Consider the following 18,753-nt stretch of genomic DNA (forward strand, 5'->3'; position numbering starts at 1 on the left):
TCAAATCATGGACTCCAGCTTTAGGAGATGCAGGCGATGCTGGGTGGTACAGTTGCTGAGGCAAACGTAACCTGCTCAGCGAAATTCTGTGCTGGAGTCCCGTTCAGAAAAGCTTGTGCATAGAATTTTGCAGAGCGCGGTATGATTGCCTCGGCAACTGTACTGCCCAGCGTGGCCTGTGTCTCCCACACTGTGGCTGAAGATCATGTGAGCCTGAAACTTTGGAACTGCGCTTTACGTAATGAAGAATAAGAAACAACTTGGTTCATGCGCACTATGCCTGTCTTAAGTTTTTACTATGTGAAATATACAGCTCTCCTTGAAGCCAGAGGCCTTCCTCCTCATCTGTTTGGACCTCTTGGACCTCGTATGTCTCAACTCTTCCATCGGACAATAGGAAGTGGAGCAAGTAAGTAAAGACTGATGATGATCACACGTTATGTGGTGCAACTCTGTGTGCTGCATTAAACCAAAATGATTACGGTTACATTTCTTGTCAACTACCAGTCTTGTTGAAAACTTACTATTTTAAGTCTGTCTGTTCAAAGTTTCATTTCAACAACATAAATATTTTTTTCCCTTGCCTTGTTGCATATTGCATAAACCAAGTGCATGAAATAATTGAAAATGTAAATTGAACAATTTAAATGTATTTTCAGTTTTTTCCATGCGTAAAAATATAGATCCAAAATACGAAAGTGTAAATAGGCACTGGTGGGCCTGATTTTAAACGGCAAAGATTTTTAAAACTCCAATTTTTTCAGGCTCCAAGGCTCAGCAGTTGCTACAGGGTCTTCAGGCGACAGATGAGAGTCAGCAACTTCAAGCGGTCATTGAGATGTGCCAACTGCTGGTGATGGGAAACGAAGAAACACTTGGAGGATTCCCTGTAAAGAATGTAGTGCCTGCACTGGTAGGATGGATCATACATCTAATCTGAGAATAGTTTTACTCCTGGAATAAGGGGTAAACCTAAACCAGCCCACTGTTTGCCCTACACCTCTTTTCTAACATTGTTGTCTTTACTGTGCTTTCAGATAACTTTGCTGCAGATGGAACACAACTTTGACATTGTAAGTTCTGTCGTTTCCAAACTTGATACAATTTACCACTACAAGCTATCTCCCATTGCCTTGTTGGTTAGATTAATTTGTCAACTGATCGTGAGTCCTAATTTTGGGAACCCGGTTTATTGAATTTTCATGTGACGTGAATGTCCAGCATTTTCAGGCAGTGACTTATGATTCTCTTAATAGTCAATGAATTACTGTCTTAAAGGGAATCTGTCCTCAGTGTCACCTGAACTAACCTGTTGGTAGTGTGGGTAAACACAGCAGTGGATGGGGGAGATAGGTAAGTGTGATGATCACCCTTACCTATCCCCCATCCATTTCTGTGTTTGCCCGTTATGCTTCATATTCCGTTGGCTTGGTCCTGGTGCATGCTTGTAGAGATGAGCGAACTTACAGTAAATTCAATTTGTCACGAACTTCTCGGCGCAGTAATTGATGACTTATCCTGCATGAATTAGTTCAGCTTTTAGGTGCTCCCGTGGGCTGGAAAAGGTGGATACAGTCCTAGGAGACTCTTTCCTAGAACTGTATAAGTCATCAACTGCCGAGCAGAGAAGTTCGTGACGAATCGAATTTACTGTAAGTTCGCTCATCTCTACATGCTTGCGTCACCGCTTCCTTGCTCAGCCCAGCTTCTGGAGCTCTGCCTGTGTGTCAAGCCTGCTTCCGGGAATAAGGATAACCGGTGAACTAGAAGCCTTTACCAACACATTAGTATGTGGTGACACTGATGACAGATACTTTTTTAAATAAAGAATACTGTGGAGAGTCCCTTTTTGGTTATGTTACAGAAGGCTTATCCAGTGTTCCAACCAATAAGTTTATTTACTTACATTTTTAGATGAACCATGCATGTCGAGCCTTAACATACATGATGGAAGCACTTCCACGTTCCTCAGCTGTGGTTGTTGATGCTATCCCGGTGTTTTTAGAGAAGGTAAGAATTGTTCTGTTTTCTTTTGTGCTGATTTGACAATGTTTATGACACAGTGATAGTGATAGACACACTATAAGGGAATGTCTGGTGTACGCATGCTTTTACTAAAATTCATGGGACCCCACTTTGTCCTTTCACCTAGTTTAGCCTTCCTTCTACTTGATCTAGACCAAGTACCGGCACAGGTCTGGATTCTAGTAACACATACCTTGATGTCCACTAAGCTCCTTATCACTAGAAAGTAGAATTCTGTAGAACCCCCTACACCAGTGGTCTTCAACCTGCGGACCTCCAGATGTTGCAAAACTACAACTCCCAGCATGCCCGGACAGCCAACGGCTAGTTTTGCAACATCTGGAGGTCCGCAGGTTGAAGACCACTTCCCTACACTAACCGTGGTAATAAATATGGTTAATATCTCCTGTGGATATGAGAGAACATATTCTATAGTGCACTCTCACCATAATGGATTTCTCAACCAGCACTCACTGTCCACCACCCTGCACTTGGTGAATATACTACCTACCTCCCTTTCTATACCAAGGTGAGGAGACATGTTATTTGACACTTAGGCTAGTAGCCTATTACCTGGTACTGACTCTATGGGGGAGATTTATCAAAACCTGTGCAGAGGAAGAGTGGTGCAGTTGCTCATAGCAACCAATCAGATTGCTTCTTTCATTTTGCAGAGGCCTTGTTAAAAATGAGAGAATCAATCAGATTGGTTGCTATGGGCAACTTTTCCTCTGGACAGGTTTTGATAAGTTTTGCTTTGTGCTGTTTGCCGCCTGATATCCTGGCGGAATTATATTCTTTCATTCCTATGTTGTTGTTTTATGCTGTGTAATTGTACTGTGGGTTACACAAACTTGTTCTATGTTGTACATTGCTCTGTATAATTCTCTAAGGCTGCTTTCACACTATAAAATTCATCCGTTAAAAGACCAGTTATAAACGTCCGTTAGAAAAGCTTTAAAAACGGATGTTAAACATCAGTTACAAAATCCCATTTAAGTCTATGGGATTTTTTGATTATCTGTTATGACCCGTTATAGCCCGTCATGAATAACGGACGTTAATTGTGACGGAAGAAAAACTGCACATGTACTAATTTTTCTTCCGTCACAAGAAACTGGTAAATTAATGGCCATTATTTTTAACATTGAAGTCTATGGCAAACGGATGAGCCTTTATGGCATCCGTTTGCACCCGATTTATAATATCTGAGCATGCTCAGAAGTGGTGACATGAGCAGACTCCTGCAGTGCTGAGGGACTACTACTACTCCCATCATGAAACAGACTTGTTTCCATGATGAGTGTAGTAGTTCCCTGGCTGCCGGACTCTGCCGGTGGCTGGGGAGGCTGCATTAGTGTATGTACTACAACCCCCATCATAGAACAGGCTCTGTTCCGTGATGGGGGTTGTAGAACAGGGGCTGAGGGATGGATCGCACCGGGTCTCCCTTCTGAGACTCGATGCAATTAGAAGTTATTGAACAGGGGAGCGGGCGGCATGGTCCGCAACCCTGCGATGTACAATGTGTTTACTTTCATTTTTAAATTCCCCGCCAGGAGCCCTGAATGGTCGGTGCTGAGGAGCCATTCAGGGCTCCCGGCGGGGTTTTCAAATAGAAGCGCTGTGGTAAGGAAAGATATATAGAATCGCTGGGGGGGGTATATATCTGACCCCCACAGTGCTTCTATATATATTGCCCCCGCAGCGCATCTATATATGTTACCCCCCCCCCCCCCCCCCCCCCCCAAAGCAGCACATTTATTTTTGTTCCCTCTGCAGTGAGATCATAAGCCCCTGGCAGCGCTATGAAAAGTATTCTACAGCAGCGCATCTGGCCAGCAGATACAGTAGCACATTGCGTCGGCCAGATGCGCTGCTGTGAAATACTTTTCATTCATAGCGCTGCCCCCCCCCCCCCCCGTCCCCCCCCCCCCCCGTCCAAGCGATTCTATATATGTTTCCCCACCGTAGCGCTTCTATTTGAAAACCTTGTCGGGAGCCCTGGATTTCTCCTTAGTACCGGCCATTCAGGGCTCCCGGCAGGGAATTTAAAAATAAAAGTAAATACATCGCAGGGGAGAGTAGCATGCCGACAGCTCCCCTATTTAATAACTTCTAATCGTATCGGGTCTCAGAAGTGAGACCCGGTGCGATCAATCCCTCAGCCCCTGTACTACAACCCCCATCATGGAATAGTCTGTTCCATGATGGGGGTAGTAGTACAAACACTAATGTAGCCTCCCCAGCCAACGGCAGACTCACGCAGCCGGGGAACTACTAATCCCATTATAGATAGAAGTCTGTTCCATGATGGGAGTTGTAGTAGTAGTTGTTGTGGTGGTGGCGGCGGTGGCAGTGGCAGTAGTAGTGGCAGTAGTAGTGGCAGTAGTAGTGGCAGTAGTGGCTGTGGGAGTCTGTAGGCAGAGGTGTTAAAACGGCCGTACATGATGGATGTTATAACGGGTCATAAAGGATGAATATTTATTCAGCCGTTAACACCTGTTATTTCGTCCGTTTTTACACAGAAAACAGATGCTTAATAACGGATGAATGCTCAGTGTGAAAGGAGCCTAAAAGAAAAATCTTTTGGAATAAAAATAAAATATATAAAGGAATGACCTCCTTGATTTATTTGATTTATTTTGCATTTTTCAGCTGCAAGTCATTCAATGCATTGATGTAGCAGAACAGGCTCTCACTGCTTTAGAAATGTTATCCCGCAGGCACAGTAAAGCCATTTTACAGGCTGTAAGTACAACTGCAGAAGATGCAGCAACTCTTTAACCTACAGTTATTTATGTCTCTTGCAGTTTTGTTTGTCTATATGTGCAAATCCAATGATGAATTCTCAATTCCCAGGGAGGACTTGCCGACTGCCTGTTATATCTAGAGTTCTTCAGCATCAATGCTCAGAGGAACGCTTTAGCCATAGCAGCGAATTGCTGCCAGAGCATTAGTCCAGATGAGTTTCACTTTGTTGCTGATTCTCTGCCGCTGCTGACACAGAGATTAACACATCAGGTGAGACTTTTTATTGTAGTTCTTATGTATATCAGTGGATCCCTACCTGTTGGTTGCTATAAAAAGCCAAATGGTTCTGACCAGTAAGAAGGTTCCCACTGGCCAGAAGACTTTTTTTTTCCATTAAAGCAAATGTGTGTGCAATGTAGTGGAATTCTTTTGTAAACATTCATGGGAAATATAATTTGATGGTAAAAAGGCTTATTTGCATTTCCATTAATATACCTTGTAGCCCCTATATTCTCAGGATTAATAGGGACCCAGAGATCAGAATTCAAACAGTTAAGAGACATTCAATCACTTTGAGATGGGGAATATTCCATTAAAGGGGTTTGTCCACGAAGGACAACAGATGAGTGTTTCTAGACCAGAAAAACTAAAGGTCTGGCACCACTAATACTATTCGTAGCATAAGTATACAGCACAGGTACCTGTTCGTTCAATAAATCATAGCTAAGGAGGTGCTCTTATCCCTTAAAAGAGTATATTGGCAGTAGCATATCATGTAAGAAGTAGATGGATAACGCACTCGCCACAGGCTCTGTAGAAAGCTTCAGACTTTATTTAGCATTTAAAAAGTCCAATGATACAGGTACACCTGTCCCACCACCAGCTCCCTGTGTACCTGCATCGTTGGACTTTTTATATACTAAAGTCTGAAGCTTTCTACAGAGCCTGTGGTGAGTGCGTTATCCATCTACTGCTTACATGAAGAGATGAGTGTTTGATTGTTAGGATCCCCACCAGTTAGGAGGATGGGAGTCCCAAGACCCCGTGGTTGAATAGTAAAGCGGATGAAAAAGCAAGTTACTGCTTCATTTAACTCTATGGGCCTGAAAAAGATGGCAGAGTGCTGTACTTAACCATGGTTGGCAGAGGTCCCATCAGTCGAACTCCACCTACTAGACACTTATCAGCTTTTCTGCTGATGGGTAATTATTGTCCTTTATGGGAAAACCTTTCTAATACCTTTTGACCAGTTTATAAAAGAACACAGCTGCTTCATACCTCCCTATGCTGACAATCCTGACCAAATGATTTTTTTAAACTAATCTGTCTTGGATAGGGTTTTCCAAGGCACACTGGTTTTAGGACATCTTTTTGTCTCTTTACCACTCTTATTTCATTTTGAGATGATACCTGATAATAATTTTATTTATTCCCACACTGTAGGATAAGAAATCCGTTGAAAGCACTTGCCTCTGTTTTGCACGTCTGGTAGATAATTTTCAGCATGAAGAGGTAAGCATTCATTGGTGCTGGATCTGGACTTGCATACAATGAATAATTTTATTTATTTATTAATAATATTAATAATTTTTTTTTCGAGTCTGCCTTACATCTAGATATACATTATGGTGTACTTGTGAACTTCCTTTCTCTCAATTCACAATACAGAATAAGAAAGGTTTTGGAGCATGAGGAGTTTAGTGTGGATAGACATTACACATAATTCCTACATAGGAAGCAAGATTTGGAAAAGGGGGGTTGGGATGCCTAACTGGTTTAAGACATTGATACTGGATATTGCATTACATGTTTACTGAATAGAAAAAAATATTCAGTAAAACTTCACCTAAGTGTCACAAGATTTTTTACATTTGTATTGTACACTGCTCAAAAAAAAATAAAGGGAACACTTAAATAACACAATGTAACTCCAAGTCAATCACACTTCTGTGAAATCACACTGTCCACTCAGGAAGCAACACTGATTGACAATCAATTTCACATGATGTTGTGCAAATGGAACAGACAACAGGTGAAAATTATAGGCAATTAGCAAGACACTTCCAATAAAGGAGTGGTTCTGCAGGTGGTGACCACAGACCACTTCATATGGTTCCTGGCTGATGTTTTGTCACTTTTGATTGCTGGCGGTGCTTTCACTCTAGTGGTAGCATGAGATGGAGTCTACAACCCACACATGTGGCTCAGGTAGTGCAGCTTATCCAGGATGGCACATCAATGCGAGCTGTGGCAAGAAGGTTTGCTGTGCCAGTAAGCGTAGTGTCCAGAGCATGGAGGTGCTACCAGGAGACAGGCCAGTACATCAGGAGACGTGGAGTAGGCCAACAACCCAGCAGCAGGACCGCTACTGCTGTCTTTCCTCAAGAAGGAGCAGGAGGAGCACTGCCAGAGCCCTGCAAAATGACCTCCAGCTGGCCACAAATGTGCATGTGTCCACTCAAACGGTCAGAAACAGACTCCACGAGGGTGGTATGAGGGCCTGACGTCCACAGGTGGGGGTTGTGCTTACAGCCCCACACCGTGTAGGACGTTTGACGTTTGCCAGAGAACAACAAGATTGGCAAATTCGCCATTGGCGCCCTGCGCTCTTCATAGATGAAAGCAGGTTCACACTGAGCACATGTGACAGACGTGACAGAGTCTGTAGACTCCGTGGAGAACGTTCTGCTGCCTGCAACATCCTTCAGCATGACCAGTATGGTGGTGGGTCAGTAATGGTGTGGGGTGGCATTTCCAAGCCCTCCATGTGCTTGCCAGAGGTAGCCTGACTGCCATTAGGTTCCCGAGATGAGAACCTCAGATTCCTTGTGAGACCATATGCTGGTACCGTTGGCCCTGGATTCCTCCTAATGCAAGACAATGCTAGACCTCATGTGGCTGGAGTGTCCCTAGACCTTAATCCGATTGAGCACATCTGGGACATCATTTTTCTCTCCATCCACCAATGCCACATTGCGCCACAGACTGTCCAGGAGTTGGCGGAGGCTTTAGTCCAGGTCTGGGAGGACATCCCTCGGGAGACCTTCCGCCACCTCATCAGGAGCATGCCCAGGCATTGTAGGGAGGACATACGGGCACGTGGAGGCCACACACACACTACTGAGCCTCATTTTGACTTGTTTTAAGGACATTACATCAAAGTTGGATCAGCCTGTAGTGTGGTTTTCCACTTTGATTTTGAGTGTGACTCCATATCCAGACCTCCATGGGTTGATAAAGTTGATTTCCATTGATAATTTTTGTGATTTTGTCAGCACATTCAACTTTGTAAAGACGAAAATATTTCATACGATTAGTTCATTCATTCAGATCTTGAATGTGTTATCTTAGTGTTCCCTTTATTTATCTTTTTAGAAGTGTATTTGCAGCATTGTGAATTTTTACCGCAGTTTAGTTATTTGTTCCTTTTTTATGTTTATGAAAAATGCTTTTAAAGAGGTTATCTGGCTTTTAAAAATTGAGGACCTGTCCTCTGGGTTATCAGCCATATCCTGACTCATGGCACCCATGCTGATCAGCTAGCAGTGTTTACTTGCAGTCACTGTACTTTTAGTAGAAGTGGTGCATGACCACAATGGCCCTTCAAACAGCTGATTTACATGCTGGACAACCCCTTTAACAGTTGATTAAAAAGTGTTTATGAATTGGCCTTTTATATCTTGTTTTACTTTCTTCTCTGATACAGAACCTTCTTCAGCAAGTGGCTTCCAAAGACTTGCTCACCAACATCCAGCAACTTTTGGTAGTGACACCACCGATTTTGAGCTCGGGCATGTTCATCATGGTAGTCAGGATGTTCTCCTTGATGTGTTCTAACTGCCCCACGCTGGCCGTGCAGCTCATGAAGCAAAGTACGTTCCTTGTTAGTTCCACACAGATCTAAAAACGTGTAGTATGGATTTTACCACATGTTGTTGTTTGCGCAGCAAAAGCCACATCTGCAATATTGTTTTAATGCAGTTTCTCTTCCTAGCTACATTGAAAGACATAAAATCCTCAATAGATCATCATTAGGTTTACCATGACACATATTAGAAATTTGTGTTCCTTTTTTCCTGTATGGAAGTCTGCAGCATGTAGATCAGATTTGAAAAATCTCAGTAACGCGCAGTAACCCGATATTAGCTTCTCAAAATCTGCAGTAAAAAATGCAGAACAGTTCTGTCCTGTTTAAATTTACCCTTAAATGTTGCACTACAAAGTGTAAGCAATATCTTACACACATTTTTGTAAATGCACTTTTTGTTTCTTTTAGACATAGCAGAAACTCTTCACTTCCTTTTGTGTGGGGCCTCAAATGGTAGTTGCCTGGAGCAAATTGACCTGGTCCCTAGGAGTCCCCAAGAGTTGTATGAACTGACTTCACTTATATGGTATGTATATTTACATCTGCCACCTTTTTTAAATCTTTTTTGATGTTATGGTTTTTATTGATGATAAACATTTCAATTTTCTATTGATACATATATAACATACCTAATAACATAACCTAAATACCACATTTGTTGCAGTGAACTGATGCCGTGTTTACCAAAAGAAGGAATATTTGCTGTTGATACAATGTTAAAGAAAGGAAATGCTCAAAACACAGACGGGGCCATTTGGCAATGGAGGGATGATCGCGGGCTCTGGCACCCATACAGCCGTATTGACAGTCGAATCATAGAGGTAACTGTTTTGTCATGGAGTCTGTATTGTCTGTTAAAGTCAAAGCATGTTTTTTTAAAATACTTTTCATAAGAGTATGTTCACACATATTACATTTGCTGCAGATTTTATCATTGATTTACCAACATAAAATCTCTAGCATCTACTGCAGCATTTCCCAACCAGGGAGCCTCCAGATGTTGCAAAATGACAACTCCATGCTGGAGGCACCCTGGTTGGGAAACACTGATCTACAGTATGTGTTGGTTTATATGTATCAATAGAGTGTGTATGTGTGTGTTTACATGAAATGTTTGGCAAGCAGGGTTTTGCCTGACCCTTTGTCACCAGCTACATACCCTTTTCACTTTTTTTTATGTAAACAGATCTTTCCCATGTATTGTGGCATAATTATTTCTGTGAAAGGAATATGGTGTAGTTGAATGCAATATGCAAAGATAAAATAACAGATTAGTGAATTTCAGGCTGAACTTTTGGCGCCACTTTTAACATTGTATTGTAGAACAGTATTTTAAGTAACTGCTCAAGACGATCTTGCACCATAAGTGTGTTTGCAAAGCTCTTGCTATTCGTTCTCTCTGTCTGGCGTTCTCGCTTACTCGTAAACAACCACCTTTTGGGGTGACCCCCAAAGGGGATTATTATGTCAATGCATCCATATACACATAGGTATCTCTGTGGATATATATGGGTCTATGACTGAGGATGCATAGTGAAATCTGTCTACTGGCAGTAGCGGCTGCTGATTAAAGAAAAATCACTCTCTAGCCATCCGAACCCCAACGTTTTGTCAGTCCACGCTGACTTTTTCAAGGGAGTGCGGCTAATGGCTGCATGATCGGGACTCCACCATTATATATACTCCGGTTGTGATGTGTCTGCAAGTGCATCAGCTTGTGCATCAGGCCTGGCCAATCCTAATTCAAGATATCTGATCTGTCTGATACTCACCTATCAGCTCCCATGACATCATCATCCTTGTAATCTCACTCCTCCGTACGTGTATATACTGGGCCGTGCATGTCCGGGAACTTGTGTTATTCTCTACTTACATCTATCTTCTGCGCCTGCGCTACACTGTACTGCCAGTAGCTTGTATTATTGTCTGCTTGTGGGCATCTACTGCGCTTGCGCTGTGCATGTCAGGTAACTTGAAGTATTCCTTACCCACTAATAGTAATGACGCATGCGCTTGGATCGCATATCATTTTGCTTTTTAGAAGAAATTCAGATGTTGTGATATATAATATAATATATATATATATATATATTCATTTACAAATCTCACACTAGATAAGTCCCCTTGCCAACACATGACTTAAATGGTACTTCTTACTAGGGGTCGAAAGATTACTGGTTTGGCCAATATTATCGGCCGATAATCCACGCTTTTGGGCATTATCGGTATCGGCAATTACCTCGCCGATAATGCCCCGCCCACAACCCGCACCGCGACCGACCCATCACGTCGCACCGCCCTGGCCCCATTGCCTCCCCCATCCCCGGTTTTATAATTACCTGTTCCCGGGGTCCACGCTACTTCTGGCTCCTGCTGCGTCCTGCGTTACGCTGTGCGCAATGACGAGTGACGTGACTCGACGTCAGTGTGCACAGTGACAGCTCAGTAGGACGCCACCGGAGCCAGATGTAGAGTGGACCCCGGGAACAGGTAATTATAAAACCGGGGATGGGGGAGGCAATGGGGCCGGTGCGGTGGGGGGGTGCGACGCGGCACTGTGGGGCGGTAGAGGGCGCGGGGCGGTGGCAGTGATAGGACTCAGGAGGACCCCCGGACAGGCATGGGGAGAGAAGCGGGTGGCGGCCGCGGTCTATGGCACCGCAAATGCCGCTGCAGTTCATTGATTTAAAGCGCTCGCTTTAAATCAATGATCTGCAGCGGTGTCGCGGGGGGATAAATAGCCGATAACTTATACCGGAATATCGGTATAAGTTATCGGCTATCGGCCCTAACCTCCACAGGTTATCGGTATCGACCCTAAAAAAAACGATATCGGTCGATCCCTACTTCATACCTGATTAGTACCTGGGACTCTATCCTTTTGATGGACATCAACTATCATGCTGATGTTTGTCCTTTAACCCTTTTAGATGCCATGTTCAATGCTGATCACTGCCTCTTAAAGTTAAAATAAAAGGTGAGGCAGTGGCACAATTGCTTTGTCCTGATGAGTTTAGCATTAAACTGTAAGCTATAAAATAATTGCTTATAATGTTCCCTTATGGGGAGTTAAAATGTACAATAAAAATAAGTTATAGGGGTCAGAATAGGGCAGTTTTGAGCATTAATAAAGTTATCACGTGTAAAATCAAAACCTCGTTCTGACTTGCAGATTACTTTGTTAGTTTAAAAATATGGTTTGTTGACAGGTACTCTTTAAACAAGACCTCGGGTAACCTGGCATTTGCTTTTCCTTTTGTCTGTCTGCGCATGAGATCAGGACCTTGCAAGGTTGCTGGTTTCACTATTTATTCACTAGTTTCTCTTAATGCTATTCTATAATACAGTTTTTAAAGTGGCTTTCTTGTATGTGTCTTTTTTTATTTTTTTTTATTACGGTAGTTTTTTGTGTACCTTAAATGCTCAGTAGTGAGTTTTCTGTGGCAAATGAATGTGTTTGTGGTGCTAAGCCAGTCATCCATATGCAGTTGTGCTGTTTGCAGGTCTGTATAGGTACAGCAGCAAAATTAACATTAGGCCATGTTTTGTCTTCTGTAGGTGGCACTCTATAGTTTCTTTTATTCTGCACTTAGGCATCTTTGAATGTTATAGAAAGCATATAGCATACATAATATTTCATTTTATCGAACCAACCCAGAGCTGTAAACCTTTAAATTCCTTTAGGGTTTTGTACTAATAAAAACAATTGGACATGTCATTGTATGTGTCTTTCTTTCCCCTACTCATATATATACAGATATGTTTTGTAAATTTTGAGCTATATGTTTTGGTTATTTTTAATAGCAGAAATGTCTTACATTAGACAAAAAATAATTAGAGGCATATTCATAAATTATTAAAAGAATGTCTTGCCGTTTTCCACCACATCGGTTTTATACAGCATGTGGGAGTTACAGGTCACATGATATCCATATTAGAATCATAGTAGAATAGGACGCGTATTTGTGCCATATATTTTTTTACTTTTTTATTTTATTTTTAATTTAAGGAATTTAATCACCCAGAGAAGACAAAACATGGTCTAACATTGTGCGTGATGAAGTTATGTGTTTTCTATTCAAGGATTATCTCTGTTTTATATCTGTGTTCTCAGGCAGCCCATCAGGTTGGTGAGGATGAAATAAGTTTGTCTACACTGGGGCGTGTTTATACTATTGATTTTAATTCTATGCAGCAAATCAACGAGGATACCGGAACTGCACGCGCCATTCAGAGAAAACCTAACCCTTTAGCCAATGCTAATACTAGTAAGTATTCTGGGGGTTACATTGAATTATTGCTAAATATTCCTTTTCCAATATTCTTTTAACATGTTTTGTTTATACTTTAATTATTTGATCACAGTAGATTTCCTAAGGTATATGTTCAGGTGGTAGTGTTTTTTTGTTTGTTTGTTTTTTTTTTTTTTTTTTGTAGACTGATTAAGCATTTTATGTTTATGTTCTATTTTTGTTTTATGTAACAAACTGGCGTCTCTTTGGTGTGTGTGTGTGTGTGTGTGTGTGTTTTTTTTTGTTTGTTTTTTTCAAGATATGTATTGTTTTGTTTGCTTTTGATTTCAGTGTGCTGAAATAGATTTTTCGTTCATGCAAAATTTGTCATGTCCGGCGGTTAATTTCCTTTCATCTGTTTAAGCATTCTGTGTTCTAAAGATCATTTTGCCTTTATGGCACAGCCAGTTTCTGATGCTGTACCTTTTTATATTCGTAGGTGGTCATTCTGAACTAAAAAGAGATGATGCCAGGGCGCAGTTGATGAAAGAGGACCCTGAGCTGGCGAAGTCTTTTATTAAGACCTTGTTTGGAGTGCTTTATGAAGTGTATAGCTCTTCAGCGGGACCCGCCGTCAGACACAAGTGCCTTAGAGCAATTCTTAGGATAATTTATTTTGCTGATGCTGAGCTCCTAAAAGATGTTTTAAAAAACCATGCTGTTTCCAGGTAAGACTTGTTGTTTTTTTTTTTTTTATTTTGGGTTTATTAACCGCAAAAAAATTCAGTTGCTAAGGAATTACTTACTTACTGGTCTTGTTACAGCCTGGGTTTGTTTGTGCTTCCCACTGGTTATCTCGACCACAGTTATATATTGCTGTTCGGGGTTCACTAGTCCAGCGTTTCCCAACCAGTGTGCCTCCAGCTGTTGCAAAACTACAACTCCCAGCATGCCCGGACAGCCAACCGTTGGCTGTCCGGGCATGCTGGGAGTTGTAGTTTTGCAACAGCTGGAGGCACCGTGGTTAGGAAACACTGCACTAGTCTACTGAAGCCTTATAGCATATTTCCTTATTTCTTTTTTTTTTTTTTTTTTTTTTTTTTTTTTTTTTATATTGCTGGTTAACAGTGAGTTTATTTACCAGATTTTATAGTTAAACCCTTTAGTTCAGCAGCTCTGTGGAAGCATCTATTGAAAAATAGTAGGGAAAAATTTACTAATTTCAGATCCCACATAATTAGAGATGAGCGAACTTACAGTAAATTCGATTCGTCACGAACTTCTCGGCAGTTGATGACTTATCCTGCGTAAATTAGTTCAGCCTTCAGGTGCTCCCGTGGGCTGGAAAAGGTGGATACAGTCCTAGGAAAGAGTCTCCTAGGACTGTATCCACCTTTTCCAGCCCATCGGAGCACCTGAAAGCTGAACTAATTTATGCAGGATAAGTCCTCAACTGCCGAGCCGAGAAGTTCGTGACGAATCGAATTTACTGTAAGTTCGCTCATCTCTACCAATAATCAATGCGCCAGATGTTTGACTGTTTTATAGCTCGCCAATATATTAACTGCTAAATTAAGAGTTTTGGATTCTATTCTTTTCAGTCACATTGCATCCATGTTGTCAAGTCAGGACCTTAAAATAGTGGTTGGAGCTCTTCAGATGGCTGAGATATTGATGCAAAAATTGCCAGATATTTTCAGCGTGTACTTTAGGAGGGAAGGTAATTTTCAGTTTCTTTATTATAACTTTTATGGTTTGTTTGTGGAATTGAATTATATTTCTTCTAGTTTGTTTACCTTTTTATGTAGATATCTTTCTGCACCTATTATTCATGAATTTGTTGGGCTCTCTTTAAATCTGCTTTAAGGTGTCATGCATCAAGTGAAGAACTTGGCTGAATCTGAAACACTTTTAACAAGTCCTCCAAAGGTCTGCACCAATGGCTCTGGTTCTCTTGCAAGTGCAGCTACCATAAACACTGGAACTGGCACTGCGGCTGGAAATGCAGCTGCTGACCTTGGGTCTCCAAGCCTGCAGCACAGAGATGATTCCTTAGATCTTAGCCCACAAGGGTAAGAAAACCTTGCTTATTTGTTTTAGGAATAAAGCTGTAATGTGTAAATTGTTTAAACAAATGGCCCACAGCATAGATAGACACTGTACTTTTATGCTTTCACATGTAAGGGTATGTTCACACTGAGGAATTTACTAGAGTGTTCCGCTCTCTTATTCTGCTGAAATTCTACCTTAAATTAAAGCTCCTTTGACCTTAATGATCTTTCTGCCGCAGAATTTCAAAACTGAATTCTATTCCGCCAAGAGTGATCATTTCTCTTCAGGCAGAATCCATGGGTAAAAGGCCATTGATGTCATTTTTCCTGATTAAATCAGTTTGGGGTAGTATTAAAGTGGAATTTATGCAATCATTTTTTAAAGGAGAATTGAGAGCAATCCCATTGGTGGTTGTAGTACTGATCCTCCTCCAGAATTCCTCCTTAAAATTCTGCATCACATTCCTCCCTGAAAATTTCCTGCCTGAAATGATTCCTCATCATTTCCTCATTGTGAACATACCCTAAAGAAGTAAAATGAGAAATAGACTGGATAACATTCACTGCATATCGTGTAATTAATAATTTTTTTCTTTGCTTTAGTCGGCTCAGTGATGTTTTGAAGAGAAAGAGGCTACCAAAACGTGGGCCAAGGAGGCCAAAATATTCTCCGCCTAGAGATGAAGACAAAGCGGACAATCAAGGTACGAGTTGTATTCTTTGTTGATAAATGGCAAGTAATGCTGAGGTTTTCACTCTTCCTTCTTAATGTTAATAAAATAATGCTAATAAAGCTATAAAGCAGTAGTTACATGTGACCTGCAATGGTGAATATTAATGGCTAGTGAGTAGCCTTTAAATTTGTTTCCTAAACGAGTTGCAGGAGAGAACCAGGAGCCAATTAAAGCCCCTGAGCACTAACCAATAAGAGAGCATCAGTCCTCGGACAGAAACTCAAGGGGGAGCCTGAGGAGAGCCCCTAGGATCCAGGGGCACAGACTTACGATTCTGTCCAGACAGGTGGGGGGCACACATGCTCCCAGACAGGGGGGAGATGTCAGGTCCCAATCCTCCATCTGAGGGACAGGCAATTCCAAAGCAGAGCAGAAGGTGGGGAGGTCGGAGAAAGATCGCTGGACTGCAGAGCATCCATTTCTACGGACATGGAGAGCAAATGGGAAATTCCACCTGTAAGGCACTTGGTGGGAACGCAAAACTGCCAGAAGGGGTTGAAGCATCCGACTGTTCCGCATTGTGAGCCAGGACAGGTCCTGATATAACTGGATAGAAGCCCCATCAAAATCCAAAGTTCCGCAAAGAGCTGGCTTTGGCCATGCTAGCCTCCTTACCGACGCAGTACGTATATTTACGTCCGGCTCCCGTTGTGTGAAGTGTGCTCAGGAACTGCACGTGCTTCATACCCGGCAAGCAACCAGGACCCGCGGCTAATCATACCCGGCTATCATACCCGACTATCTGCAACCAGGACCCGCGGCTAATCATACCCGGCTATCATACCCGACTATCTGCAACCAGGACCAGCGGCTAATACCGGACATCGCTGATTGGGCTGATGTCTGGTATTAACCCTTTAGACGCCACAATCCAAGTTGATTGTGGGGTCAAAACCGGGAGAAAATACTGCCGGTTAGCTCAGCGGAGCTGTTCGGGACTGCCTGTTCAGGACGAGGCCTTTTTAAAAATGAAAGAAGCAATCTGATTAGTTGCTATGGGCAACTGGGCAACTTTTCCTTTGCACAGGTTCTGATAAATCTCCCCCATGGTGTTATTTTTACCGAAGAGTGCACTGCGTAGAATCGGAATCCACCGAATCCACCATCCATCCAAAAGTTAGAAAATGGCTTTTTTTTCCCAGTTTTGCCCCACAAATATTAGTTTTTTTTTCTGGTTTTGCCCTAAATTTTGTGGTAAAATGATTGATGTCATTACAAAGTACAATTGGTGGCGCAAAAAATAAGCCCTCGTATGGGTCTGTAGGTGCAAAATTGAAAAGTTATGATTTTTAGAAGGTGATGAGGAAAAATGTAAAGTGGAAAAACCCTGAGTCCTTAAGGGGCTAAGCTGGAAATCATGTTCACAACAATTAACGTCCCTGGGACTGCTAGTGGAAGATTTGGGGCGGAGGGCCCTATGGGCTCTGTCCAGCTTGATTTTGTGGGAAGGGGGCTCACCTAGAATAAGGTTGGAAATAGCTTCTAGGGTCACATGGAGATCCTCCTCACGTGTCGCTTCAGGTAACCCCCTCACCCGGATGTTATTACGTCTTCCCCCGATTGTCAAAGTCCTCTACATGAGTATGAAGATCACTGAGAAATTCTGTTTGAGAAGCAATTGTAGATTGGAGCTGAGCAGTATAGGCCCTGGTGGAATCATGGGTGTCTTCGACCGTCAACTCTGTCAGAAACATGCTGTAAGTCTTGGCTTTGGTAAGAAATCTCTGCCCAGCAGGTATCCTTAACTTCAGCAATAAGTGAACGGAATTCCTCTTTAGTAGAAATTTGGGAAAGGAGCTGACTGCAGTCCGGAGGGGCAGGACAAGGGTGCATGAACTCCTGAGCAAGCCAGATCTGCCTCCCGAGAAAGCATCCAATGATTTATCAGCCACCAACAAAGGTGGAACTGAGGGCTCAGGGGAGACAGAGGGGCCCCCCTGGGAGGAGAAATGTGGGGCCCCTGCATTCAGCTTATGTCCAGACATGGTTTTCTGGGGCTCAGGTTAGACAGACAGGATGGACCTGGCAAAAAGGTGCTCAGGGGGCAATGTGCGGGGGGGGGGGTCAGACAGCACAGCCCAATCCCCTACGGAGGCAGGCAGCACAAGCCCACTACTTAGAAGCATAGGTGAGGGGGGTCCAAGTGTAGGAGGACCAGCTGAGGGTACCCGAGAGCAGGTGGTAGACGAAGGAAACCCCCGGACTAAAGAGGCCCAATATGGCAGCCCGCTGTTCAGGGGGAAAGAGTAGGGCTGCAGGCTGGCACCTGAAGGTTTAATCTCCCCAGGAGGCAGGTTAGGGGAGCCACTCACCGCTCCACTCCGACGAGCAGGAGAGCAGTCCCGAGCTCAAACAGGAGCGGCTCAGAGGGCACAGCTGAGGAGCTGGCAGGAGGCGGCTGGCCCGCTGCACGTTGTGAAGGCCGAGCAGCACACGCAGTGGCGGCATTTGCGACTCGTCCCTCTGGTCCTCCGGCGCTGTCGGCAATGCAGCAGGCTGGACCCAGGGAGCGGGACCAGAGGCCTTCCGCAGGGCCTATAATCGCGAGTGGGCAGCCAGGAGCAGAGGCCATAGGAAGCGTTCAATGCCCCCAGGAGGGGCAGAAGACTGCCGGGGATAGATGGAAGCTTTGGATGGCACTGGGAGGTTCTCCCCATCTAGGGGTGCAGTGTCACCGGCAGGTACGGGTGCTATATTGCGGCCTCAGGGAGTGGGAATAGTCCTAATGTGCGTCCATCTTCATCCTCGCCACGCCCCAGCCCCCCCTCCCATACTTAATTTTACCATAGCAAAATTTTATAACCATAAAATTGCAATTCTTAGTGATTCTATTCGTCACGAACTTCTCGGCTCGGCAGTTGCTTACTTTAGCCTGCATAAATTAATTCAGCTTTCAGAGTCTCCTAGGACTGTATCCACCTTTTCCAGCCCACCGGAGCACCTGAAAGCTGAACTAATTTATGCAGGAAAAGTCAGCAGCTGACAAGCCGAAAAGTTTGTGATGAATCAAATCACTGTTAGGCTGGGTTCACACTACGTTTTTGCCATACTGTTTTCTATCCGTTTTTCTAAAGAAAACCGTACGGCAA

General features: G+C 43.2%; 1 protein-coding gene across 8 annotated transcripts in view; it reads left to right on the forward strand.

Annotated features, from left to right (window-relative positions):
* The window catches only part of TRIP12 (thyroid hormone receptor interactor 12), a 132,207-nt gene that overhangs the window by 77,726 nt on the left and 35,728 nt on the right, over positions 1-18,753 (forward strand). For 5 of the 8 annotated variants that reach the window (XM_056564492.1, XM_056564491.1, XM_056564493.1 and 2 more), the window contains 15 exons: positions 314-409; positions 765-913; positions 1,038-1,073; positions 1,915-2,010; positions 4,684-4,776; positions 4,888-5,049; positions 6,223-6,291; positions 8,486-8,651; positions 9,056-9,173; positions 9,312-9,468; positions 12,762-12,915; positions 13,379-13,607; positions 14,481-14,599; positions 14,747-14,951; positions 15,534-15,634. In XM_056564492.1, the coding sequence (XP_056420467.1) occupies positions 314-409; positions 765-913; positions 1,038-1,073; positions 1,915-2,010; positions 4,684-4,776; positions 4,888-5,049; positions 6,223-6,291; positions 8,486-8,651; positions 9,056-9,173; positions 9,312-9,468; positions 12,762-12,915; positions 13,379-13,607; positions 14,481-14,599; positions 14,747-14,951; positions 15,534-15,634 (1,950 nt within the window). The remainder of the gene's footprint in view (positions 1-313; positions 410-764; positions 914-1,037; positions 1,074-1,914; positions 2,011-4,683; positions 4,777-4,887; positions 5,050-6,222; positions 6,292-8,485; positions 8,652-9,055; positions 9,174-9,311; positions 9,469-12,761; positions 12,916-13,378; positions 13,608-14,480; positions 14,600-14,746; positions 14,952-15,533; positions 15,635-18,753) is intronic. The other 3 variants (XM_056564494.1, XM_056564495.1, XM_056564498.1) reach the window with 1 other exon arrangement.

Source organism: Hyla sarda, chromosome 3 (assembly GCF_029499605.1).
Source record: "Hyla sarda isolate aHylSar1 chromosome 3, aHylSar1.hap1, whole genome shotgun sequence".
Taxonomy (NCBI): domain Eukaryota; kingdom Metazoa; phylum Chordata; class Amphibia; order Anura; family Hylidae; genus Hyla; species Hyla sarda.